General features: G+C 46.2%; 1 protein-coding gene across 2 annotated transcripts; it reads right to left on the bottom strand.

The window, feature by feature from the left end:
- Positions 1-2,309: 2,309 nt before the first annotated feature.
- On the bottom strand, positions 2,310-20,812 carry ssh2b (slingshot protein phosphatase 2b). 2 transcript variants are annotated; one of them, XM_083695310.1, is made up of 15 exons: positions 20,644-20,812; positions 17,949-17,992; positions 10,267-10,379; positions 9,979-10,043; positions 9,622-9,743; positions 9,399-9,464; positions 9,154-9,219; positions 8,846-9,040; positions 8,297-8,390; positions 8,031-8,159; positions 7,516-7,562; positions 7,220-7,366; positions 6,420-6,620; positions 4,941-6,060; positions 2,310-4,687 (listed from the first exon to the last, which is right to left on the bottom strand). In XM_083695310.1, exons 1-15 carry the CDS (start codon positions 20,704-20,706, stop codon positions 3,341-3,343), a joined length of 3,819 nt encoding a protein of 1,272 aa, XP_083551436.1. In that variant the 5' UTR covers positions 20,707-20,812; the 3' UTR covers positions 2,310-3,340. The 2 variants fall into 2 exon arrangements, with proteins under 2 accessions (XP_083551436.1, XP_083551435.1); XM_083695309.1 differs by lacking the exons at positions 17,949-17,992; positions 20,644-20,812 and adding an exon at positions 12,921-13,269.

The following is a 20,812-nucleotide window of genomic DNA, read 5'->3' as shown; positions in this document are numbered from 1 at the left end:
GTTGAGGGAGAGATTACACAAGGAGGTGTTAAGACCCAGGTCCCTGAGCTTGATGATGAGCTTGGAGGGGACTATGGTGTTGAATGCTGAACTGTAGTCAATGAACAGCATTCTCACATGAGTATCTCTCTTGTCCAGGTGGGATAGGGCAGTGTGCAGGGTGAGGGCAATGGTGTCATCAGTGGATCTGTTGGGGTGGTGTGTAAATTGGAGTGGGTCCAGTGTGGCAGGTAGTGTGGAGTTGATGTGGGTCTTAACCAGTCTCTCATAGCACTTCATGATGACAGACGTGAGTGTGATAGTCATTAAGGCATTTTACCTTGATCTTTTTGGGCACTGGAATGATTTTGGTCTCCTTAAAACAGGTGGGGATTACGGACTGAGGACTGCTCTGAGGACGCGTCCAGTTACTTGCAATACATACAGTATTTGTATCACCTTTCATCACCTTTCTGAATGATAACACTTACCAGGTTGAGGAGGATCCCACATTTCCTCTTCTTCCTCTTTCAAGACTCCAGAATGATCTAAAAGAGCATAAAAAGATCAGCTACCCAATGAAAGAAAAGGAAATATCATTGAGGCCACCAGAACATGTTATGTGTACGGTTATATAAATGTTGACTGGGATGCTTGGGACGACCAGACTCAAATTCCACCCCATTGAAGTTGATATTTTAAAAGTTAAGGGTTAGGTTTAGGCAAGGGTTAATGTAAGGTCGTCCCAAGGATCCCACTTAGCACCTACCTCATACTCACCCAAACAAGAATTTCTATAAATCGAAACCTCATCCTCCTCTTTTTTGACTTTGATACACAGCTTGAGTGCAGTATGAGTGCCGTCCATCTTTCTCTGACGCCTGTGTTTGGATCCCTCAGCTTAGTCAGGACCACAGGACTCTGTTAGTGAAGGATCAGTGTGTTAGGGGAGAGAATGACATGTATAGTTATAGCGTAACATATCAATATACCCTAATATAATCAACTAGCCCCATCTGTGACTAGTTGATAATGTTAATATTTACATTTGGATGTTGTGTATAATAATCCTAGTCAAGTATTGGTAGGCAGAAAAGCCTGCTGGGAGCTTTGAAGCTAGCACCACCTCAACATCCAAATGTAAATATTGATATTATTCTAGTCACAGATGGGGCTACCATTCTGCATTGTTGATTTGCAAAATGAAAAATTACGGATTGAACCTTAAAAAGACATTTATTTCACCACTCGAGCCATCACATGAACCGTAATGAAATGTTAAGCTTGGTTTAAAGTCTTTGGCTGAGGTTTCTATTGCCTACTTGAGGAAAACCGGTTAGGCCTATTTATTTTCACACCTCAAAAATATAGAAACGTGAAGATGTTCACGCTATAGAATGGCAGCCTTGTACTATCGTTTTTGAGACACGTTTCGCTAGGTGACTGTGATGCCAGCCCTAATGTAATAGCAGCAAGCCATAGGTAATGGGCTCCGAAAACAAACACACAAACCACAACCAAGAGTACTTACCACATCCAGTTGATTAATTTTTTTTTCTTTACAATATGTTTCCGTTAAGAGTCATATAGAAAGAAAAAGCTCCGTTTTGCCTTCTTCTTCTTCTGTTCTTCTTGGCTAGTTGCTTTTAGGTGTGTATTGCTGCCTCTCACAGGTTATAATGCGAAGTGCACATTTACACCATTTTCAAACCTTCCAATCCGTACACCTGCACGTGTAGGTCAGTGGTGGAGAATTCTTTTTTAGCAATCTCATATTGTCTGTCACTAGGTCCATTGAGCAAATAGATAGATACACACATATACATAGATCAGTCTATTTCTATGGATACACCAAGTTCAGCCCAAGCTCTAACAAAACAAGACCCTCTTACCTCTACCGCCAAGACTGCAGCAAGGCTTGCTAGTCTCCAAAGCCCTTAAATCGCGGGGCTCATTTTTCAAAAATGAATGTATTAAAACATGCCTGGAATTAAATTGTTTGTCAAGATACCCTGTATATACCCTGAAAATATAATTTTCTGTCTGATCCCTTCATTATTTGTTTAGGTAAATATTAAAAGGGTAGCCTACCACTGTCAACCTCATATTCATTATCTCCAGCACCTCATCAGTGTCTACATGTATGTGAAAAAGGCGATTTTTGTACGTTCTGTAGTCAAAAGGTTGGGCGACTAGTATCTGTTAATTCTAGGATAAACAGATAGTGTTCATCTTGTGCTGTCCATCTATTCTCTTGTTTTTTCACTAATTTGGGAACACCATACTTTCACATTGAGAGCAATCCAGTCCTTTAAATCACAAAACTGAAATCGAAATGTTCATTCTTTAATGGTCACAGTTTAAGCACATGATAAAAAAGAGAATATTTACATTGACATTAAAAAGAAAGAATTTTCGCACTGTACATACAACTATTGCCACTCACTGTAAGCATGCTCCCCAAGAGTAGAAACCATACATTTAGAAAAATAAAAACACAATATTAAAAAATAATAAAAAGGAGTAAAGTGCATATCTGAGAGACCTCCCCAAAAGTATAGTTGTTGCTGATATAAACTAAAAAAGGGAGAAACTGCACTTGTCAGTCACACACACACCCACACACACAGTAAAGTGACAAACACCAGTTAAAATATACATATCCACATGGGGACATTGTGCTTTAAAACACACACAGTCCAGACTCCAATAGATAGAGAACCCATAAAATAAAAGCCTAAAATAACACACTCAAAAACACAATACAGACATTACACCCATCACACGTCCATGAATTCTAGCATGCTGGACTCAACTCTCACACACAGACACACACACACCAGTTAAGTGGCATCAAAACATGGCACCAACGTAGGCAAGAGAGAGATGTGTTTGTTTCAGTTGATTGAATAGTTAACTGATGATTGAATAGTTAACTGAAGTTAATGGCCTCTAATGATACTCTATGATTCAGTTTGCTGTGCCGACTCATTCAGATTTGGTTTAGGCCCCATGAGGTATTGTGCCGAAAAAACACTCCCCCCCCCCCCCCCCCTCCCTCTCCTTGCCTCCCCAACCCCTCAGGTATTCAACTTCGCAGACCCAAAGGGACCAGAGATGTGTAATATGATGATGGTTCCTCTTGGGGAGCCTCTGCCATTCAACAATCCAGTACCTTCAGATCTGCACATACCGAAGGGGTAGGAACTAAGGGCAGCAGTTGGGGTATGTTCTCAAACTGGACTGGAATCTAACCCGTTTCTAACATACACACTCTCATTGAGAGATATTGATAGCGCAGTCTCCCTCTCTCACAGTCATGCACACACACACACACGCACGCACACACACAGTGTGAGGGTCACATGGTGTGGTAGAGGGTGCTGACAGTCCGTTTCTTCAGTCTCCGCAGGGGGTGTGACCTTCCATACTGTTGTCGTGTTGCTACAGATATCAGGCAAGGGGCCTGCAAAGAGGCGAGGCTAGAGTCAGGCTGTTTCCCCCTCGGCCAACCCTCAATGGAAGACAGAGATCGTGTGTGTCCAGATTTCAGGACATTTCCACTTTCACAAACCCCCTCCCCTCCAGTCCGGAAGGATTCTGCCATGTTAGGTGAAGGAGGGGAATTATGGGATAGCACCCTCTGCTTCTTGGAGGACTCGTCGATGGCAGAGGGAATGAGGTTTTCTGCTGTAGAGAGTGTTAGTGGAGAGATAGGGCTTAGCTCCCACTCACTCAGGTCATTGGCTGACAGCTCCAGACAGCCGAGCTTGGCCAATGAGGCTGAGCGCTTCATCAGGGAGGGCGGGGTTAAGCCAGCTTGCCGAATCCGAGCTCCCACCTCACTGGCCCTCTGTCTGACCCCCCTCCTCCCCCTCTGTGTCGCCTCCGTGCCTTCGCCCCACACCTGGCCCACACACCTGACCTCCCTCACACCGCCGCCGCTCACCTGGCGCAGGAATGCCCCAAGTTCCCGCAGAGTCTCCCACGTCTCCCACATGATGATGTCACTGCCAAGTCCTGAAGAGCTGTCCCAGTCCGTGGTCGTTTCGTCCTCTGTTAGGCCCTCCAGACAAAGGAAGTCAATGGAAGAGTGGTGGGCGTGGGCAGAGCGATGAGTAGAGTAGAGGGGGCTAGAGGCAAACATGTTGCTACTCTCAGCAGGATTGAGCTTGTGCGTTTGGCTACAGCCTTCATATAAACCTCCCATCACCTCACCTTTACCATCTTCCTCCTCCTCCTCCGTAGGACTACATCCTCCATACTCCTCCTCTTCCTGCACAGTGATAACACCTGACCCCTGCAGGCAGAGTGAAGCATTCTGGGGGTTGGAGTGAGGAGGCGAGTGTTCTCTAGAATGGGTGAGAAGGGGGGAGCCATGTTGTGGGCAGGCAGAGGTGAGGGGGAGGGAGAGAGAAGGGGATGGTGAGGGGGAGTCAAGCTCCTTCTTCATTCGCTGCTCTAGCTGTCGGGTGACGCGCCGCACTGAGCCCATTGCCCAGTCACCAGAAAGAGCGTCCACCTCATCCGCTTTGTTCTTTATTTCCTCTTTTACACCCTCCACTTCCTTCTGTAATTCAGCAACTCTCTTCTCTACTTCCTGCTTAGACTCCCTCTCTTCGTGGTCCTGAGAGCCAGGGGGAGGGGCCACAGTGTGCGTCATTGACTCCAGTTCTGTGACTATGTGCTGAACAGACACAAGGTTCTCCTGAGAGAGAAGGAGAGAAAGAGGTTCAATATAATGAATAACAATCTAGATGCAGAGGGCCATGATGATACCCAATAACTGATCTGTCCTAACACCACTGGGTGGCACTGTGGTATAAAGTTTCCTGTGCGTTTATGTTTATGTAACTGAACCAAATCCAATCACTCAAAACACTGACGGCTTTGTTGAACTTATAAAGACTGTGACAGCTTTCAGAGTTGTATCATTATGAAATTTAAAGCGCTAGCCTCACCTTCTTCTCCATCTCCTCAATCCCACCTTCCACAGACGTGCCAGTAGGGTCCTCCTGAGTCAGTAGTAGCTGTTCCTGGCCAGGACCCCTGGGGAGGAGTGTCTGCTGTAGTGCCGGCAGAGAAACACAGCGGGTCCTCCCATCTTTAGACAGGCCCTGGAATTTTTCTCGGGCACTGAAGAAGTTGATGTGGTCAGTGCTGAGAGCTGGGGAGTCCTTGAGGGGATCAGGAGCAGCAGGGTCCTGAGAAGTGGCACTCTGGTGGCTGGTGAGATCACTAGTGGAATGTTGGGTTCCTAAACTGTCCAAAGATATCCCAGACAATCGCTGGTTACAGTCCAATGTCTTATCAGGCACTGGTGCAGTCAGTCCGGCTGTTTGTGTGCTTGGTTCTGGGGTCATTGTGGACTCAGGCATTAACAGGGGCATCAATGGCTGGTAAGGTTCTTCCTCAGGCAAAGCAGAGGACAGCTCCTGTGGCTTGAGGGCCTCCTCTGTGCTGAAGGGGGTTGGGGAAAGGGCATGGTGGTGGACAGAGGGGGGCGGGTGCGGACGCCCGACAGGCACGGTCTCCTCCACAGTCACCGTGGAAACGTCCGGTTTCCTCCCCTCAGGCACCACAGTGGCCGCCCGCGGCCGGGGTAGAGGTGGGGAGGAAGGGTCTGCCAGGGCGGGCAGGCTCTCGTCAGAATCACACAGACCATTAGAGAGAGGGGGAGACACAGACTCAGCCAAGGGCTCAGTGTGTGGGGGCTCCAACTGGCTGGGTTCCCCTTGGAGCTGAGCACCAGTGGGGAGTGTAGGAGCTTCATCTGGGAGGCACTGGTCTGGAGTATGGGATGACTGGTCCCCAGGGGTGGAGGTGAGCTGAGCCTCAAAACTAGCCTCCCGGTTTCCAATAGATGGCTGGCTACTAGACTGAACCACCTGCCTAGCCTTTGCGGGGGTTCCCAGTGGCTGCAGCAGTTCCTCAAGGGAGGGGACATTGGGATTGTTGCCTTGGTTACGTGGGTCGGAGCGGCCCAAGGTGTGGGGCTGGGTGGGTTTACACAGTGGCTCGTAGTGTTCTGATAAGTCACTATCAGAGTGGGAGCGCCACAGCTTATTGTGCCTCTGCTTACTACAGGAGAGGGAGAGAGAGAAAGAGAGAAACAACACATTTTTGTCTGCAGCTCTACAGACACAGTCTACAGACACGCGTGTAACACGCGGCACATAATTCTCATTCCACAAGAGAGACACAGGCAGTCCATTGGCTGGTTGATGACTCAACAGAGGGGTAATTGCAGACAAGAAGTTAACTGTGTCGACCTTGACTGGAGAATGTGGTGCTTTGGTGTTTCTGTGCTAACATACTTCTCATGGCATTACTAACATACTGCCTGGAATGTCTACACTGGGTACGTGTCGGCATGTGAGAGGTTGCAGCCTCACGAAGCATTGGCTTGCTGGTGTGCGTGTGTGTGTGTGTGTGCATACCTGGCCAAGAGTATGCCCTGGTACTCCTCTAGCTGTCTCATGAAGGAGGGGTTGGGTTTGGTGACAGCACGTCGTTCTTTGACGTAGTCAAAGGCCCTCTCCAGATCCCAGCCGTACTCCTTCATAGCGTAGGCTATCACTGTAGACGCGGAGCGGCTAACACCCATCTTGCAGTGCACCAGACACTTAGCCCCTGCTTTCCTAGGAGGGAGAAAGAATAACATAAAAATCATACACACGTCTTTACTGAGAGAGAACTGTTATGAACTCCACTAGCCAGCCACCTGTTAATGCTATGCTCGTATAGTCTAGAGGGCTACGGCTACTTAGTGGGTTGGGTAAACTAGCCTACGTGTACGTTTTGAATTGAGTCGTAAGAATATGCGGACCGTGTTGGATGTAATGTGACCTGGGGAGGCGATCGGCTCCTACGAGACTCGTCATGGCCACTTCCGCCCTGGGTCCGAGCATCAACTGCCCACTTCCCCAGATGTGGAGTGTGAAACGTGATAAATGTACTGTCTTACCTGCACCCTATACCCATCTAACCTAGCTATTCCTAACAGAACAGAGAGCAGAGGAACACACCATGGTGCACTGTCATGTCACATGTGACTGGAAGGCCTACTGGAGGAGACACGAGAGACCAGCACAGAGAAAGAGGGAGGAAGAGAGACCGATAAGACAGACGGTGATTTGTTTGTTTGTGTGTGTGTGTGTGTGTTAGTGTGGAGAGAAAGAAGACAAAAAAGGTGGGAGAGTCTTTCACACAGAAACACAGATAGACAGCGGTCACTCACTTGGCTCTGGAGATGAATTTGTAAGTGTCGTTCCAGTAAGCCAGCAGGTCTGTGGCCTCCTCATCATACACACGGATGTTATGGTACTCAAACAGACCGGGGAAGAAATTATCTATCTCCCTCGTCACATTCAGGATGTACTGCACCCTGGGGAGGGAGGAAGAGAGAGAGAGAGAGAGAGAGAGAGAGAAGTGTGTCATTGCAGAATCCATGTCGACAGCATACAGAAATTAAATTCGATATTGCATTATTTTGAGCAGAGCCGCATGGGAGTTATCATACGGAGGGGGCCTTACCCACTGTTCTGCAGCTCTTCCAGATTGGAAGCGTTCCATTCTGAGCCCTGAAAGGAAACAACACACACCGATTAGTTCCACTCCAGCTGAGCCCCACAGCAGCCTTCTTTACAACGCTCTTCTGCAGGAGCTCGGCAAGACCGACACACTCTCTACACTCTGAGACTAACTTTGGAGATGCATTTTGCAATGAAAACTGCTGTCTAAAATTGAAGTTGTTATCAGGATCGTTATTATCCAACCAGGCACAGAGAGACGCTCTGCCACTAGCGCATCTGCTTCTAATAAAGATTCTGTGCTTCGGCGATTCAATTGAAAGTCTCCCATTCAAAAAGCCCCACTAACAGGGAGAGCGAGGTCAGAGGTGTCACTAGCCACTGTAATTCATTTCAGCCGTGTGAACTGGCTGCATACAGTAAAAACAGCCGGTGTGATACGACAGCAGGGTTGAACTCTTCACACTTCCACAACACTAGAATCAATGAGAAAGCATGGGCCTACTCGGGCAAACCTACCAGGTAGACGTGGTCAAATATCTCAGTGGGACTGTCCATCTGACCCAGGATCACGATCATCTCTTTATCAATGAACTCTTTAAACTCACGCAGGTTACACACCATGTGCTCCTCCAGCTCTGTACGGATCTAGGAATGAACACACATAAAAAGGGGGTTATTTTCTTACACACACACACACACACACACACACACAGTAGAAGAGAAAATACCCACTGAGCTTATGCCATGCATGTAAACACAAAAGTTTAGACAGACAAACACACCTCTTTGCAGGTGACATTTTCCAGGTCCTTCTGCATCATAATCTCTCTGAGACGAGTCTTGATCAGTCGCTCTGTCCTCTCTCTCTCCGTCGGCCTGCAAACAAAGACCACAAAAAGGCAGGGTGTGAGTGTGTGTTTGTTGGATCTTCAGTGGGTCTCGTACCTGTGTGTTTGGTAGAGCATGTGTGTGAGTGTGTGTGTGAGTGTGAGTGTGTGTGAGTGCGCCTGCGTGCAGAGAAAGACTGAGATGCCTCACGTCTGTGTAGAATCACCCTCCTTCCCTCCCTCATCCTTTCTTCTCCCCTGACCCGGACCCCTCTACCCTTTTTTGAGGCCATAAACCGGAATGTGAGAGTAGTTATAGAATACTGAGATGTCTACGCTACATGTAGAGAACACGCGTGTTGTAAAATGACTCAGGGAATGTGACAGCGGCGATGTGCTAGATTGTTAACTTTCTAGCACCACCGTGTGAGATTTCAAAAACTACTTCTAAACTGTGAAGTTTTGGTACACAAAAACATATGTAGCATCTGTCCAGACACTCACACGTCGGAGAAGAGCACAGGCGAGTCGGCGCGGTGTGATTGGACGTCCTGCATGGCATTCCATTCGTTGATGCGTGATTGGTCAGAGGAGACACGGCTCTGATAGTAGCTGACCCAGGTCAGGAACAGGCTACCTGGGAAGTAGTTATGGCAACGGGCCACCTCACATGCCTTGTGGAGAGACTGGAGAGCCGACCTGAGAGACAGACAGAGAAAAAGAGAGAGAGGGGGGGGGGGGGTTAAAAAAAAAAGAGAAAAAAAAGACATTATTGAAAGATATCATTTAAAAATAGAAAAAAGGATACTCACCACATGGCCTGCACTGAAACAGGTTTGAAGACATGGATCCTGCTGTCAGTGGACACACTAAAACCCCTGAGAGAGAGAAGGTAGAGGAGGGAGGGAGGGAGGGGAAAGAGGTCAAAGAAGCACTCATAGGAATTTACACTCTCTAAATCATGCACCTGCCAGATCTGCCACTCCACGTTAACCAGGTCAGGTGTATGTTGTTGAGGGTGTGTGTATGTGTGTGTCTGTCTGAGAGACTTTCTTACCCATCTCCATCCAGATGTATCAGAGTGTCACTCCATAGAGGTAGAACTAGCCCCACTGAGCAGGAGCTGTAGGACACACACAGACAATGGTGTCAGATATGGTGCACATATCATTCCATACACTTGTATTATGAGCATCGTATTACTTTATCCATATATCCACACATGATGTTCTACAATAAGAACACACAATCATATTGTGTGTACACACACACACACACACCTGTCTGTGAGGCTAAAGTCCATGCCCAGTACCACGCTCTCCTCTGTGTCCTGTCGCCCGTTGGTGGAGACCACCACCATGTAGCGTGTGCCCTGGTGGAAGGCACTCTCCAGCCGCACCGCCTGTAGGGGGCAGAGAGGAAATGAATACCAGGAGGGAGAGAGCAGGGAGAACAGGGAGAGAAGGAGAGATCAACGGGGCCATGGAGAGGGACTTGGATAGGTCACCAGTAGTGTAAAGACAAGATCATGACGGTGTTCAGGTGTCATACATTGTAACCCATTCTCACATTCTAAAGTGCTGAGTTGACTCTTGTTTTGTGTGTGTGTGTGTGTGTGTGTGTGTGTGCCAACTCACCAGTTTGATGTTGTCTTCGGGTCTGAGGAGAGTGAACATGGTTTGCAGGTGCTGCTGGAGGTCTCCTGGCCAGGTGAGAATGGGGGACAGACATGTCAACATACACAACTTCTCATAATGCCTTGTGTTCATAGCTGGAGGTAGAAGTTGCCCCAAACTAACATTACAGACCTAGGATCAGATTACTTTGCCTCCTATCCTATAATTAAGCAGAAGGTAGTTCAAAGAAAATCTGTCCCAGGACCAGTGGTTCGGGGGAAACTTCTACTGACTCAATGTCTAACATACCTGCATGCTTGCTGCGCAGCTGTGAGAAGCGAGAGGCGGTAGAAGTGGAAGAGCCATTTCCTCGAGGGAGAAAGAGTGCCGCGCCTTTAACTGTCAGGAAGCTCTCACTGATACTGAGGGAGAGAGGAGAAGTGGTGTCAAAAACACATCAAACTGAATTGATAAGTTTGCTGAGCAATGTCCGTTTCCCCGAGTGGCCTAAAAGGGCAGTGTAACTGTTGGAAGAGAGAAGAGAGTGTGAGAAAATCGGCCAGACAGACAGAGGGAACCCTCCAAGTGGAACAAAAACAAAAACAAAAACGTGCCGTGCTCCCGCCCCTCTACGTGTATGCTATTGATTTCAAAGTCTGCACGTGCAGTAAGACAGATGTGCTCCTGAATGTCAGTGTTGTGTTCTAGAATGACCATGTGAGTGTGTTTATCTTCACCTTGTCTGTCAAACTTGAGCCAAATACAAGCCTATGAAATGTAATTTCTTAGCCAACATGAAACAAGATGCAAAAAGGAGGCCTTGGCTTTTCAGTGTGCTGTTTATGCTACATCAAAACCCCCGACACTGAGCACCAGGAATGATGACATTTTCCTCTCTGTGAGTGATGACCAGCATTATTTCTACCATACTGAAAACACCTCTTTGCTGAGGTTGGTTTTAGCATGTCAGGGCAAAACTGCTGCCCTCAGAGGGAATATGGGAACAGGTAGTGTACAGAGTACAGTACTGTCATTGTGCAGTAGTACAGTGTGGGCCTAGGCTACTGTAGAAGAGGTCAACCATAACCACCGTACCATAGCCACCAATAAACACTACAAACATATGGACACACACACACACAATGCCTGCACACACACACACAGCTGGTTACAATAATGCGGTGGCTTAACTGTACTGGACACGCTAATAAAACGACAAGAGGAGGAGGAGACGGGGGCTCGGCTCAAAGCCGCAGGGTTTCAAGAAAACACGATGACCACAGACGTTTGGCCATCCCAAAACCCCCTCGCCTCCCTCCCTAAACCTTACCCTCTTCCAGGCCTGACCCAACTGTGCTTCAGTTAGGAGCTTCATTAGCTTTGGCCAAGCCTGGCAACATTACAGTGCAGTGAACTAACTCACCAACTAGTGTTGACTATACATCCTACTACACACTCATTAAACTATGAGCTAATAGAGACATAATCAAGTGAACCTGAGCAAGTACCAAAACATGCCAATTACGATATGAACAGAATATTCTTAACCTGGCGGAGGAGGGGGTGAGAACCCCGGCAAATTGTATGTAGTGTTACGTAAAGGGGAGGTGGGAACATCAAGACCACCCCTCACTCACCACTGACCCTTCACTGCCCCTGCCCATATTTGTCACACTGAGCTGGGGGAGAAGATAAATATAGGCCCAGGCTGAGGAAGGCCTTATGAAAGCACAGGGCTGGGAGAAGGGAGGGGAACACATTCTGACACCTCCACAGATATTGAAAAGAGGGTGGGGGGGAGAGAGAGAAATAGAGAGGGGCGGGCAGGAGAAGAGATGGCCAGAGCTGACAGATAAGTAGTCATGGAGTGCAAAACAGAGGGAGACAGATTCAGAGAGTGTGCCCTGATGACACCCTACACATGGAAGAGACAAGCCACCAAGTTCCAGCCAGTATGACTGTCTGTGTCGGGGGGAGGGGTGCTGTACTAACGACACACACACCTTGCTAGTATATTGATACAACAACCAGAGCCTCTATACTTCCTTGTTAAACAAAACACTGCGTGCCCTGCCCAGCCAGCCCCTGTTACCATAGTACCTTAGAGCGCTGGCAGATGACAGGGAGGGGAGGTGGTGTTAAAAGTAGACTCTGGACTCTTTCCCTGGCACAGACAGAAGGAGGTGTGTTTAAACTCAACACAGAAAGAGGGGGGGGTGGGGGGGGGTAGTGCTGAGTTGACAGGGCAGAAACAACCCCAGCTAAACACATTAGGACTGTACTGTACAAGGAGAGCAGCGGTGGGAGAGGTCGTGGGCTACAGGCTACACCAGGACTAATAAAATGTCTCCAGTAGTGCAAAGAACACTTTCACTCTTACTGGAGACACCACTTCCTCTATGACTAATATTCATTAATGTTTCAGGTACAGGATGTTGCCGTACTGCCCTCAGGTAGTCCTAAAGTAGCTCAGAGGCGAGTCATGGAGAGACAGCGGAACAGGTAGCTGAGTCATGAACCTGACAACTGCCAAGGGTATTTCACAAGCAGCAGGGGAAGGCAAAACCCCTGAAGACAAGTGGTACTGCTGCTATCCTTCCAGCTACATCATCATGGGGAACACACACAGCGCACACACTCACATATCATGCTGAAACTAAGGTAGAACAAAATGTACAATCTTCCATATCCTTCCTGATACATTGGGGACAGACATCACATCTTACAATTACTCTCAATCTCTGTAATAATGAAGATGTAATGATAACTTCAGCAAAAGGATAGTTCTTCATCATATCATTAAGTCATATCTCTAAGCATCAGACCTTGACATGATACAAGCTCAAAACTGTTGAGGCCAGGAATATTTATAGCCAAAGTAAAGCCCAACATAGACATATCTTTCGAGCAGTAACAGGTAGGCAGGTGCTCAACCGGACGGGACCCGGTATAGGTAAACTTACAGCTGATTGATCTTTCTCTGAGAGATCACGGAGTTCTCGGTAAAGTATGGTTTCATCTTCACCCCGCAGCAGACGCAGAAGCAGCTGGCTGGAGAGCCCGGCGGCGGAGCTACAACGCCCAGAGTCATCGCAACAGAGGAGGAAAATGCAGCAGGTCGAACCGGTGGCACTGAGGCGCGGCTTGATTCACTCAGCACCGGCCATGTGGTTATCTATACGGCGGTGACCGTAAACTACCGCAGTGACCAAAGCGACGTCCCGAAAAACACACTACAGACTGAACCACACCTGTTCACTTAGAATGACCACAGTCACACAAAAAATAACATTCGCAAGCAATCAAACGCGATTCCCTTCTGTTTGGTCCAAAGTCCATTTATCAAACATGTTTCATTTAAAAACATGAGACCAACATCAAAACTAACAAACTGACTAAGAAAAAACTGTCGTGGCTCCCTCTTTAGATGATAAATTAACAGTTGATTGGATCCAGTCGTGGTTCGCTTTGCTACTGATGAATTCCTAACCTGCAGTCAGACTGCTCTAAAGTCGACAACTGGAGGAGGGGGAGGAGACTGCGCACATGTGGGGTGGAGCAGCCATTAGACAGACTGATTCAAGGTCGGTTTTGCGTTTCTTCCTCTGATGGTAAGGAAGGGTAAACTGACCCAGATCGGTGCCCGAGATCAGCTTCTACCCGGAGCCAGCAACAGTCCCGACACATGACACCGGTGTGTATTAGCTTCCAGTAAAGACGCGGCGGCAGCAACAACACAAACACGGAACAAATGTTGTGAAACCAACGGGAAATGGACGACCTCTGAGAAGAAACATGATCTTAGACTGTTGATCTGGAGCAGTGGATCTCTCATTTCATGTTTTGGAAAATAGTCATGTTCACCCAACATACTTCCATATTCTCAGCTGATACTGTCATAACAACAACCACCACCCTTGACCCTCTCTCCTTGGTGATGTGCAGTGGCCAAATTGATCACAGTTGAGTGTGTGAGGGGATACTGCCTTGGTGCCCTTGATTAACCTGAGTTGACCTAGGTTTCCTTTTAGCGTCAGTAAATCTAAGGACTCCCACACAGGATTGCATGTGATCATGAAAGCATGCAATCCATTTATCTTGACGCCACTCAATCACAGAAACACATTTCCATTTTAATGTATGTAATACTGGATGAGTATAGACACAGCTAATGGGATATTTCCTGGTTTTGAGATAAAACGGTAGAGAGCACATAGATAGTGAATGAGCCCAGTAAACTATGCTTATGCCTACTGCTTTATTTGAGGAACACTCAAGACCCCATCATCACCTTCCCCTTTCATCTCCCTCCATGGGTCCCTCTCATTCCCTCTTTCACACACTCCACAGAAGGGAGAATTTCTAACAACTCTATCGATGAACACAAATCCCATCAGCCATTGAAGGTTATCTGTATCATTTACTAGCAGGAAGTCAATCTGTTTATTTACAATCCAAATCAAATCAGCCCTGTGACAGACAATCTGACGGGATTAGATTAGAGAGAGAGTGTGAGTGTGTGTGTGAGAGAGAGAGAGAGAAAACAAGAGCCGCTCTCTGCAGCACCTCTGATGACGTCACTACTCACTGCAGCTTTGCTGATGTCACTGATTTAAGCAGCTCCGCAGAGCTGCACTTGCTTACGCACCGGCGGAGCTGCTTAAATCAGTGACATCAGCAAAGCTGCAGTGTGTAGTGACATTATTATTACTGCATCACAGACAAGTAAATGACATTAGCTGCATCACTGATCTGTTTTGCTGGTGTCATTAATCTCTATGGCACTGCTACTGTTCACTGACCCTGTAAGGGTAGATTCATCTACTGCTGCTGGCTTACAGTATCTACTACTCACTCATTATTCGGATTCCTGAATGAAACTAATGTTGAAGGACATTCATTATCTCCTGGAATGAGTTTGGTCCGGGTTGGCAACCACCCTATTCACAAAAAGGAGGCTGGCACATTAAGACACTTCCTGGGAACATGAAGGTCAATTAAAAGGTAACACAGGGGGAAGTTCTTAACAGGCCCACTAATGGCTTAAGTTATCCTCTCTATCTTTTCAAGATTGTACAAATGAGAACACCCTGTCATTACAAAAACCTTATACAGCGAAGGGAGGGACTGATTGGCTGTGTCCCATCAATGTTAAAACCTTTGCTTAGTTTCCTTATTGCTTTTCTTTGTTCCTTCATGTCATGTGACCTGATCTGAGGCAGGCTATGAGCAATATAGTGAATTTGAATGTTTACTCTTCTCAAATCAGTGGTCACGTTGAATATTACTAGGGTAAAGTTACCCAGTTGTCAGTATCAAGCCATAGAGATTGTCACAGAGAAGACAAGGTGAGCACTGTAAAAGGAGTATTTGAAGGTGGCCCTGGCTGAATGTGTTGGTCAGGGAGGTAAGAGGTGTCTGTCTCCTGTGGAGGATGTGTTGTACTGTATACGAGTGATAGTCTGCTAAACTACACCCATGTGACGAGTAAACCTGTCTTATCAATCATGACATGGTCCCAGAACGCACACACATTCTTCGGTCCATTGCATATCTATAAATCAGTTCACACAGCTCCCAATTGACAAATACTTTCTGGTTGCACATACAGTACAGTAACAACAACAACAACATTATCTGCTCTGCCACACCTTACCAGTACCTGTGCTGATTATGCTTAACAGAGGGATCACAGTAGTGTGAGTAAGCCAAGCCTACCATGTGATAGTGGTGTGATTACAGTTGATATCAGTCTTTTATGACCTGACCCAAACAAACATGACTGTTCATTCAACATGACTATGAAAGGTTAGCTTTATAATGATGAGGGAACGGCCTATTGAATGACACAGCCTGTTCACTAAATATGCAACTGTTATTCACTCAAAGACATACCAATGGCCTATTCTGAAGTGACCCTAAGACCCAAACTGACCCCAACACATAATAAACTGCAATAATCCTTTCAGATCTTTAAGAAGTACAATTCATATTGATTTGAATTCCTTGTATTTGATACTGGTTCACAAAGCAGATAATTACCAATAGCTAATTGTTCACACATAGCCAATGGTGCATCAACAGTGCATACTAGTGGTCATGGTGTGTGTGTGTGTGTGTGTTAGTGATCATGGCACAGGACTAGATCATGACATGACATTTATCTGCCCCTCTCTAGGAACCCCAGGAACAGCTTCTCCAATAACTGGATGTCTGTCTGTGTTCTTCACATTCCATCCAGTCACATGTCTCTCTCTGACATATACGCCTGGTGAACCCTCCAGCTAGCCTTGCCCAATATCACTAACTACTATCACATCTGCTGATAAAATGTCTATGATCTAGACTTGTACAGGTGTTACTAGTTACTACATGAAATCAGATAATTCAATCTACTACCCAACCCATATTAAAAGATATGTATTCTGTTCTATGGAATTGCCCCCTTTTGTGTGTGTGTTCTCTGTAGTTCCTTGTTTTGCAATGTCTGTGCAGTGGCCTTGCAAAAGTCCCTATGTAAGAAGAAACAGTGGACCTGAGTGCCCCTCTCAGTACCCCCTACGGACCCCCCTCACTGTTGTGCACTCTGTAGTCAGCTGTCTCCCATGTGACTGATGTGACCATGTCCAACTGAAAGAGAGCACGGACGAATGTCACCGCTGTGTGGGTGTGTGTGTGTGTGTCGTAAATGTTATCTTGTGACAGAATAACCTGTTGGTTGGGACACACTGAGAACCAGACAAAAAACAAGACAAGCGTCAAGAAAGGGGAAACACTGAGTTCTCCTCAAAAGGTTAACGTGTGGATGTTAATGAAAACGTTCCATTGTATGATCAGCTTCCGTGTTATATACAGGTGAAAGACAAGGATAGAGTAGAAGGCAGATAGGCCTATAGCGTGGAATTGATAAGTAGAAAATAAATTACTCCTTTAAAATGCATCCCACAGAAAGATAACAATATTCAGCATGATATAAATAAGTGATCTATTTCAATATATCTATTCAATCCCCACTTAATAAAATGCATACAACTGAACACACACACAGTGAAAATAAATTTCACTCCCAGCTGCACAAATACAGACTGCTCTCTCTGTATGATAACAGAGGCCCGGTGACCATGGACAGACAGAGACATACTGAGATCAGAGACAAAACTGACCCTAGATCAGCTTCTAACTCCCCTGACCTACATTCTCTACTGACTCAGACGGCCCTACTGCTCTCTATTGGACAGCTGGTGAAATGCAGCCCTGATACACAGTGGCCAAGATTGACTTTGTCCCCAATTCAATCAATTGCTGAAAGTGAGTTTTCACAAAAAACACAAAAAACATGATTCTTCTTGCACTGCAATAATGAATGTGCAGATTCATGTATGTCTACAGTGTGAAACTGATCGCTGCATTTACAATTGAACATGCTTTCTAGCTGCAGAGGAATCATGGTTTGGGTTCATCCTTGATGCCCGCTATCTGCAATTGATTGAATTGGCGCCTCTATCAAAAAGCGCCACATAAAGCAAGGAAAAAATTATTAACTATTACTGCAGCTAGAGTTCACTAGATTCTCATGCATCTAAAACAAACAAACACAGACACGGATACATTCAGTAGTAGGAAAAACATATGTGATAGCTGTTCAGTTGGAACCTGTGGTAGACTGGGACAGAAATCAGGATAAAACCTCATTTACAACATACAGCTAGGTCTCTTGACTCCTCCAGGCCAGGAGAGCACCGCACTTTGATGTCATAATAGCACAAGAGCGCTTTGTGATGCAACAATAGCACAGGACATGACTCACACAGAGCTCTTTCTGATCTGATGTCATAATTATAGTTGTGTTTTTTTGTGTCACAATAGCACAGGAGTTCTTTGTGATGTCACAAGAGCCCAAGAAGAGCTATTTGGATGTCACAGTCACATAGGAGAGAGAGAGAGACGTTTATGACAGAAGATATTGGTGATGTCATAGAGATCTATCTTACCTCCTTGGCTGAGAACGGCGGTCATCCTCCCCACTGCCGGACTCCTGAGGAGAAAAAACACAACCATTACACACACACAACTTTTACAAATGCAGTACAAAAATGTACTGGCACGAGCACACACAAACCAAACACCTAGCCTGTGATAACTGTGGATTGCTAGTCCAGTGAACAGCCAACTCTAACAAACAGAATGATTACTGGTATGTGAACTTCAGAATCCAACCACATGAGTACAGAAAAGAAGTAAAGGGGATCAGGAGAGGGAAGAGCATAGTTAAGCCTGGATTCAATTTGCTCACTCTCTCCAGGAAAATGACATCAGTCTGTTTTAAGGCGCGGTCTGAGAGAAACACACACACAAAATATTATGAGAATACTAAAATTAGATGCATCAAGTGTGTTTATTTACTGGTTTCAACTCAACACCAAGTTACTATGAAAGGGAGGGAGAGAGAGTGACTGGTCAAGGGCACTACAAGGACAGTCAATGGAAATGGGTATGGGCAGATTCCTAGGAAGTGTCACGGTCATCATTTTTGCCAGGAAAGGAAGTGAGGTAGCACAGCCACAGACAGAGAGGCGGAGGTAGAGCAGTCAATAAATACAAAATCTTGGGCACGGATTCATCAGGTGGAACAATTTGCATAAATGCAAACGCCTGTTGGAGTGTATGGAAATGTGCCTGATGTGCCTGTGCTGTGAGGGCACAGCAGGATTGGACAGCCAGGAGAAACCTTCCTGCTTTTAATGTAGCCTAAAGCTTTTTGAGAACTTAGAAAGAGGAAAAACTAATTGTATTATCATCATCATAAGTCAAAACCAATGACACATTATGGATTGTGTGGATACTAGGTCTTAGCTAAGTTTCTCCTCTCCCCCTATGATCCATTGGCTTCTTATGACACAGAGGCCTGTGTGTGTGAGGGTGTGTGTGTGTGTGTGTGTGTGTTGCTCTAAAAGGATCCCATTGTAATCCCATTGCTGCTGACACACACCAGTGGAACTGGACAGGTTCACCACAGGGTTACAGAGAAGTTGAGGGAAAAACACCCAGCAGGCATTTCACGAGACAGCTCACACAGTACATCGCATATACTGTTTGTCACAAGACATCAAGGCCCAGGCTTCAGACGGTGTAAGTGTGTGTGTGTGTGTGTGACATCGGGGAGCACAAGGTAACCATCTGAACACAATCACAGAACCTGTTTGACTTTGGGAACGAAGAGATGTCAAAGGCAGGTCACGTACAAGACCATAACAACACCACAACAGCACTGCGGAATGTTCCATGTTCCAGAATGAACCATTCTGATTCCTGTTCATTGCAACATTCAATTGATGTATGCATCACTACCCCAGAACTGAAACTCAACATAATCTTTACTCTAAACAGGCTACACAGGCCACGAGGATGGTGTTGGTGGAGGTGTGGATGAGTGGGTAAGTGTAGGCAGTAGTACATGTTTGTGATGCCTTTGAAAGGCCACTGGCTGCAACTAAAATATTTGGCAAGACAGGAGGTTTCTTCCCTGACTGACTGACTCACCCAAGCACAAACGCTCATGGCTTCTGCCCACTTTGAAGTGTTTGTCTAGCCTGTTTAGAGTAAAAAATGGTGTTGAGTTTTAGTTCTGGGATAGTAATGCATCCAATCAATTGAACAAAAGGTGCTATTGAGAATATGGGTCTACGACATCTAAACTCTAAAGTCAGTCACACTACCTCACTAAAACAGATGGCTACAATAAAACCTCAGACAATGCTATAAAATTAGGTGAATATTACGTGATGTCTTTTGTTAAAAATCTGGAGGAAGTGTGTGTGTGTGTTTTTCTTTGCACATCTCATCCAGATGTGCAAAAACACACACACACACACACACGGCACTCACTATTACGCAAGCGGCCCTAGGTCTGAATGTAGCCTAACTAGAACACTATATGACAAAATATAAACTCTCTTCCGGATTGTCGGACGCGGGCTGCCAAGCTCTGCTACTCTACAGAGCGCGCATAGACGGTGTAAATACCACCATCAGTTCTGCTTCTTCTGCTTTGCACATATGCAAAGGACACACAACAATCCATACAATAATGCGCGAGTAAATACCCGCATTCACGTGCCACGAGCAGCACAAGGCACTCATTACAAGCTGAAGAGCAGGAAATGTTGCTTTTGTCAGATGGTCCGGAGAGAAACAGTTACAGATTAATCCGAGAGACAAAGAAAATGCTCCATGCAGGAGCTGGTTGGATGTAATTAATAATAGTATTGACTATTATGATCGAACTTGCATTTACAGTAGCTAGTACCATTGGTGATAGTCGATCTACCACATTTCCACCGGTGTAGTACAGTAAGCTACGTGTTTCTACGACCTAATGTCAAGCAAGAAGGGAAGCCTAACAAACAGAATTACAAAAATCTTCCTGATTCTCAATCTGTAAAATATGGTCAATGTAACATGTATCTTATGCACACTCCCAACTGTATGTAAAGGTCGGAACCATGGCAGTGAGTAACAATATTGTGCTACTGTATTTCAAAACGAATATGATTAGATAAAGGATGCGCATGCGCATAGTTACAAAGGCTAGGCACCACTTTATGGACAGTCGGCAAAAACAGCGGAAATAAACCCAAACCTTCGAGCTACATTATTTGGGGTTGGGGGAGAACGGCGGTTCCTTACCGAAACGCAGGGACTGGAGCTGGTGCTGGGGGTCGGCGAGCGCTGCACAGTAACAAGCGCCATTCAGCGACCGGGAAACGGATACCTGAGAGAAAGCGACAACGGCGAGACGGTCATAATTGTTTCGGGAGAAACCAGCTGTACCCGGGGTGTTCGTTCACTCGTTCGC

Source organism: Argentina silus, assembly GCF_951799395.1.
Source record: "Argentina silus genome assembly, chromosome: 2".
In the NCBI taxonomy this organism is placed as follows: Eukaryota; Metazoa; Chordata; class Actinopteri; order Argentiniformes; family Argentinidae; genus Argentina; species Argentina silus.
Note: the sequence above shows the minus strand (reverse complement) of the source record. Positions and strands in the feature narration are given on the sequence as shown.

What these genes read in the sequence shown, in the direction of transcription:
- ssh2b (XM_083695309.1), bottom strand. Translation starts at nt 13,048, where the DNA reads ATGACTCTGGGCGTTGTAGCTCCGCCGCCGGGCTCTCCAGCCAGCTGC. An exon ending in CCGAAGACAACATCAAACTG is followed by an intron (nt 9,744 to 9,978) that starts GTGAGTTGGCAC and finishes TGCCCCCTACAG; the next exon opens with GCGGTGCGGCTGGAGAGTGC. An exon ending in TTGAGGAGATGGAGAAGAAG is followed by an intron (nt 4,688 to 4,940) that starts GTGAGGCTAGCG and finishes CTTCTCTCTCAG; the next exon opens with GAGAACCTTGTGTCTGTTCA.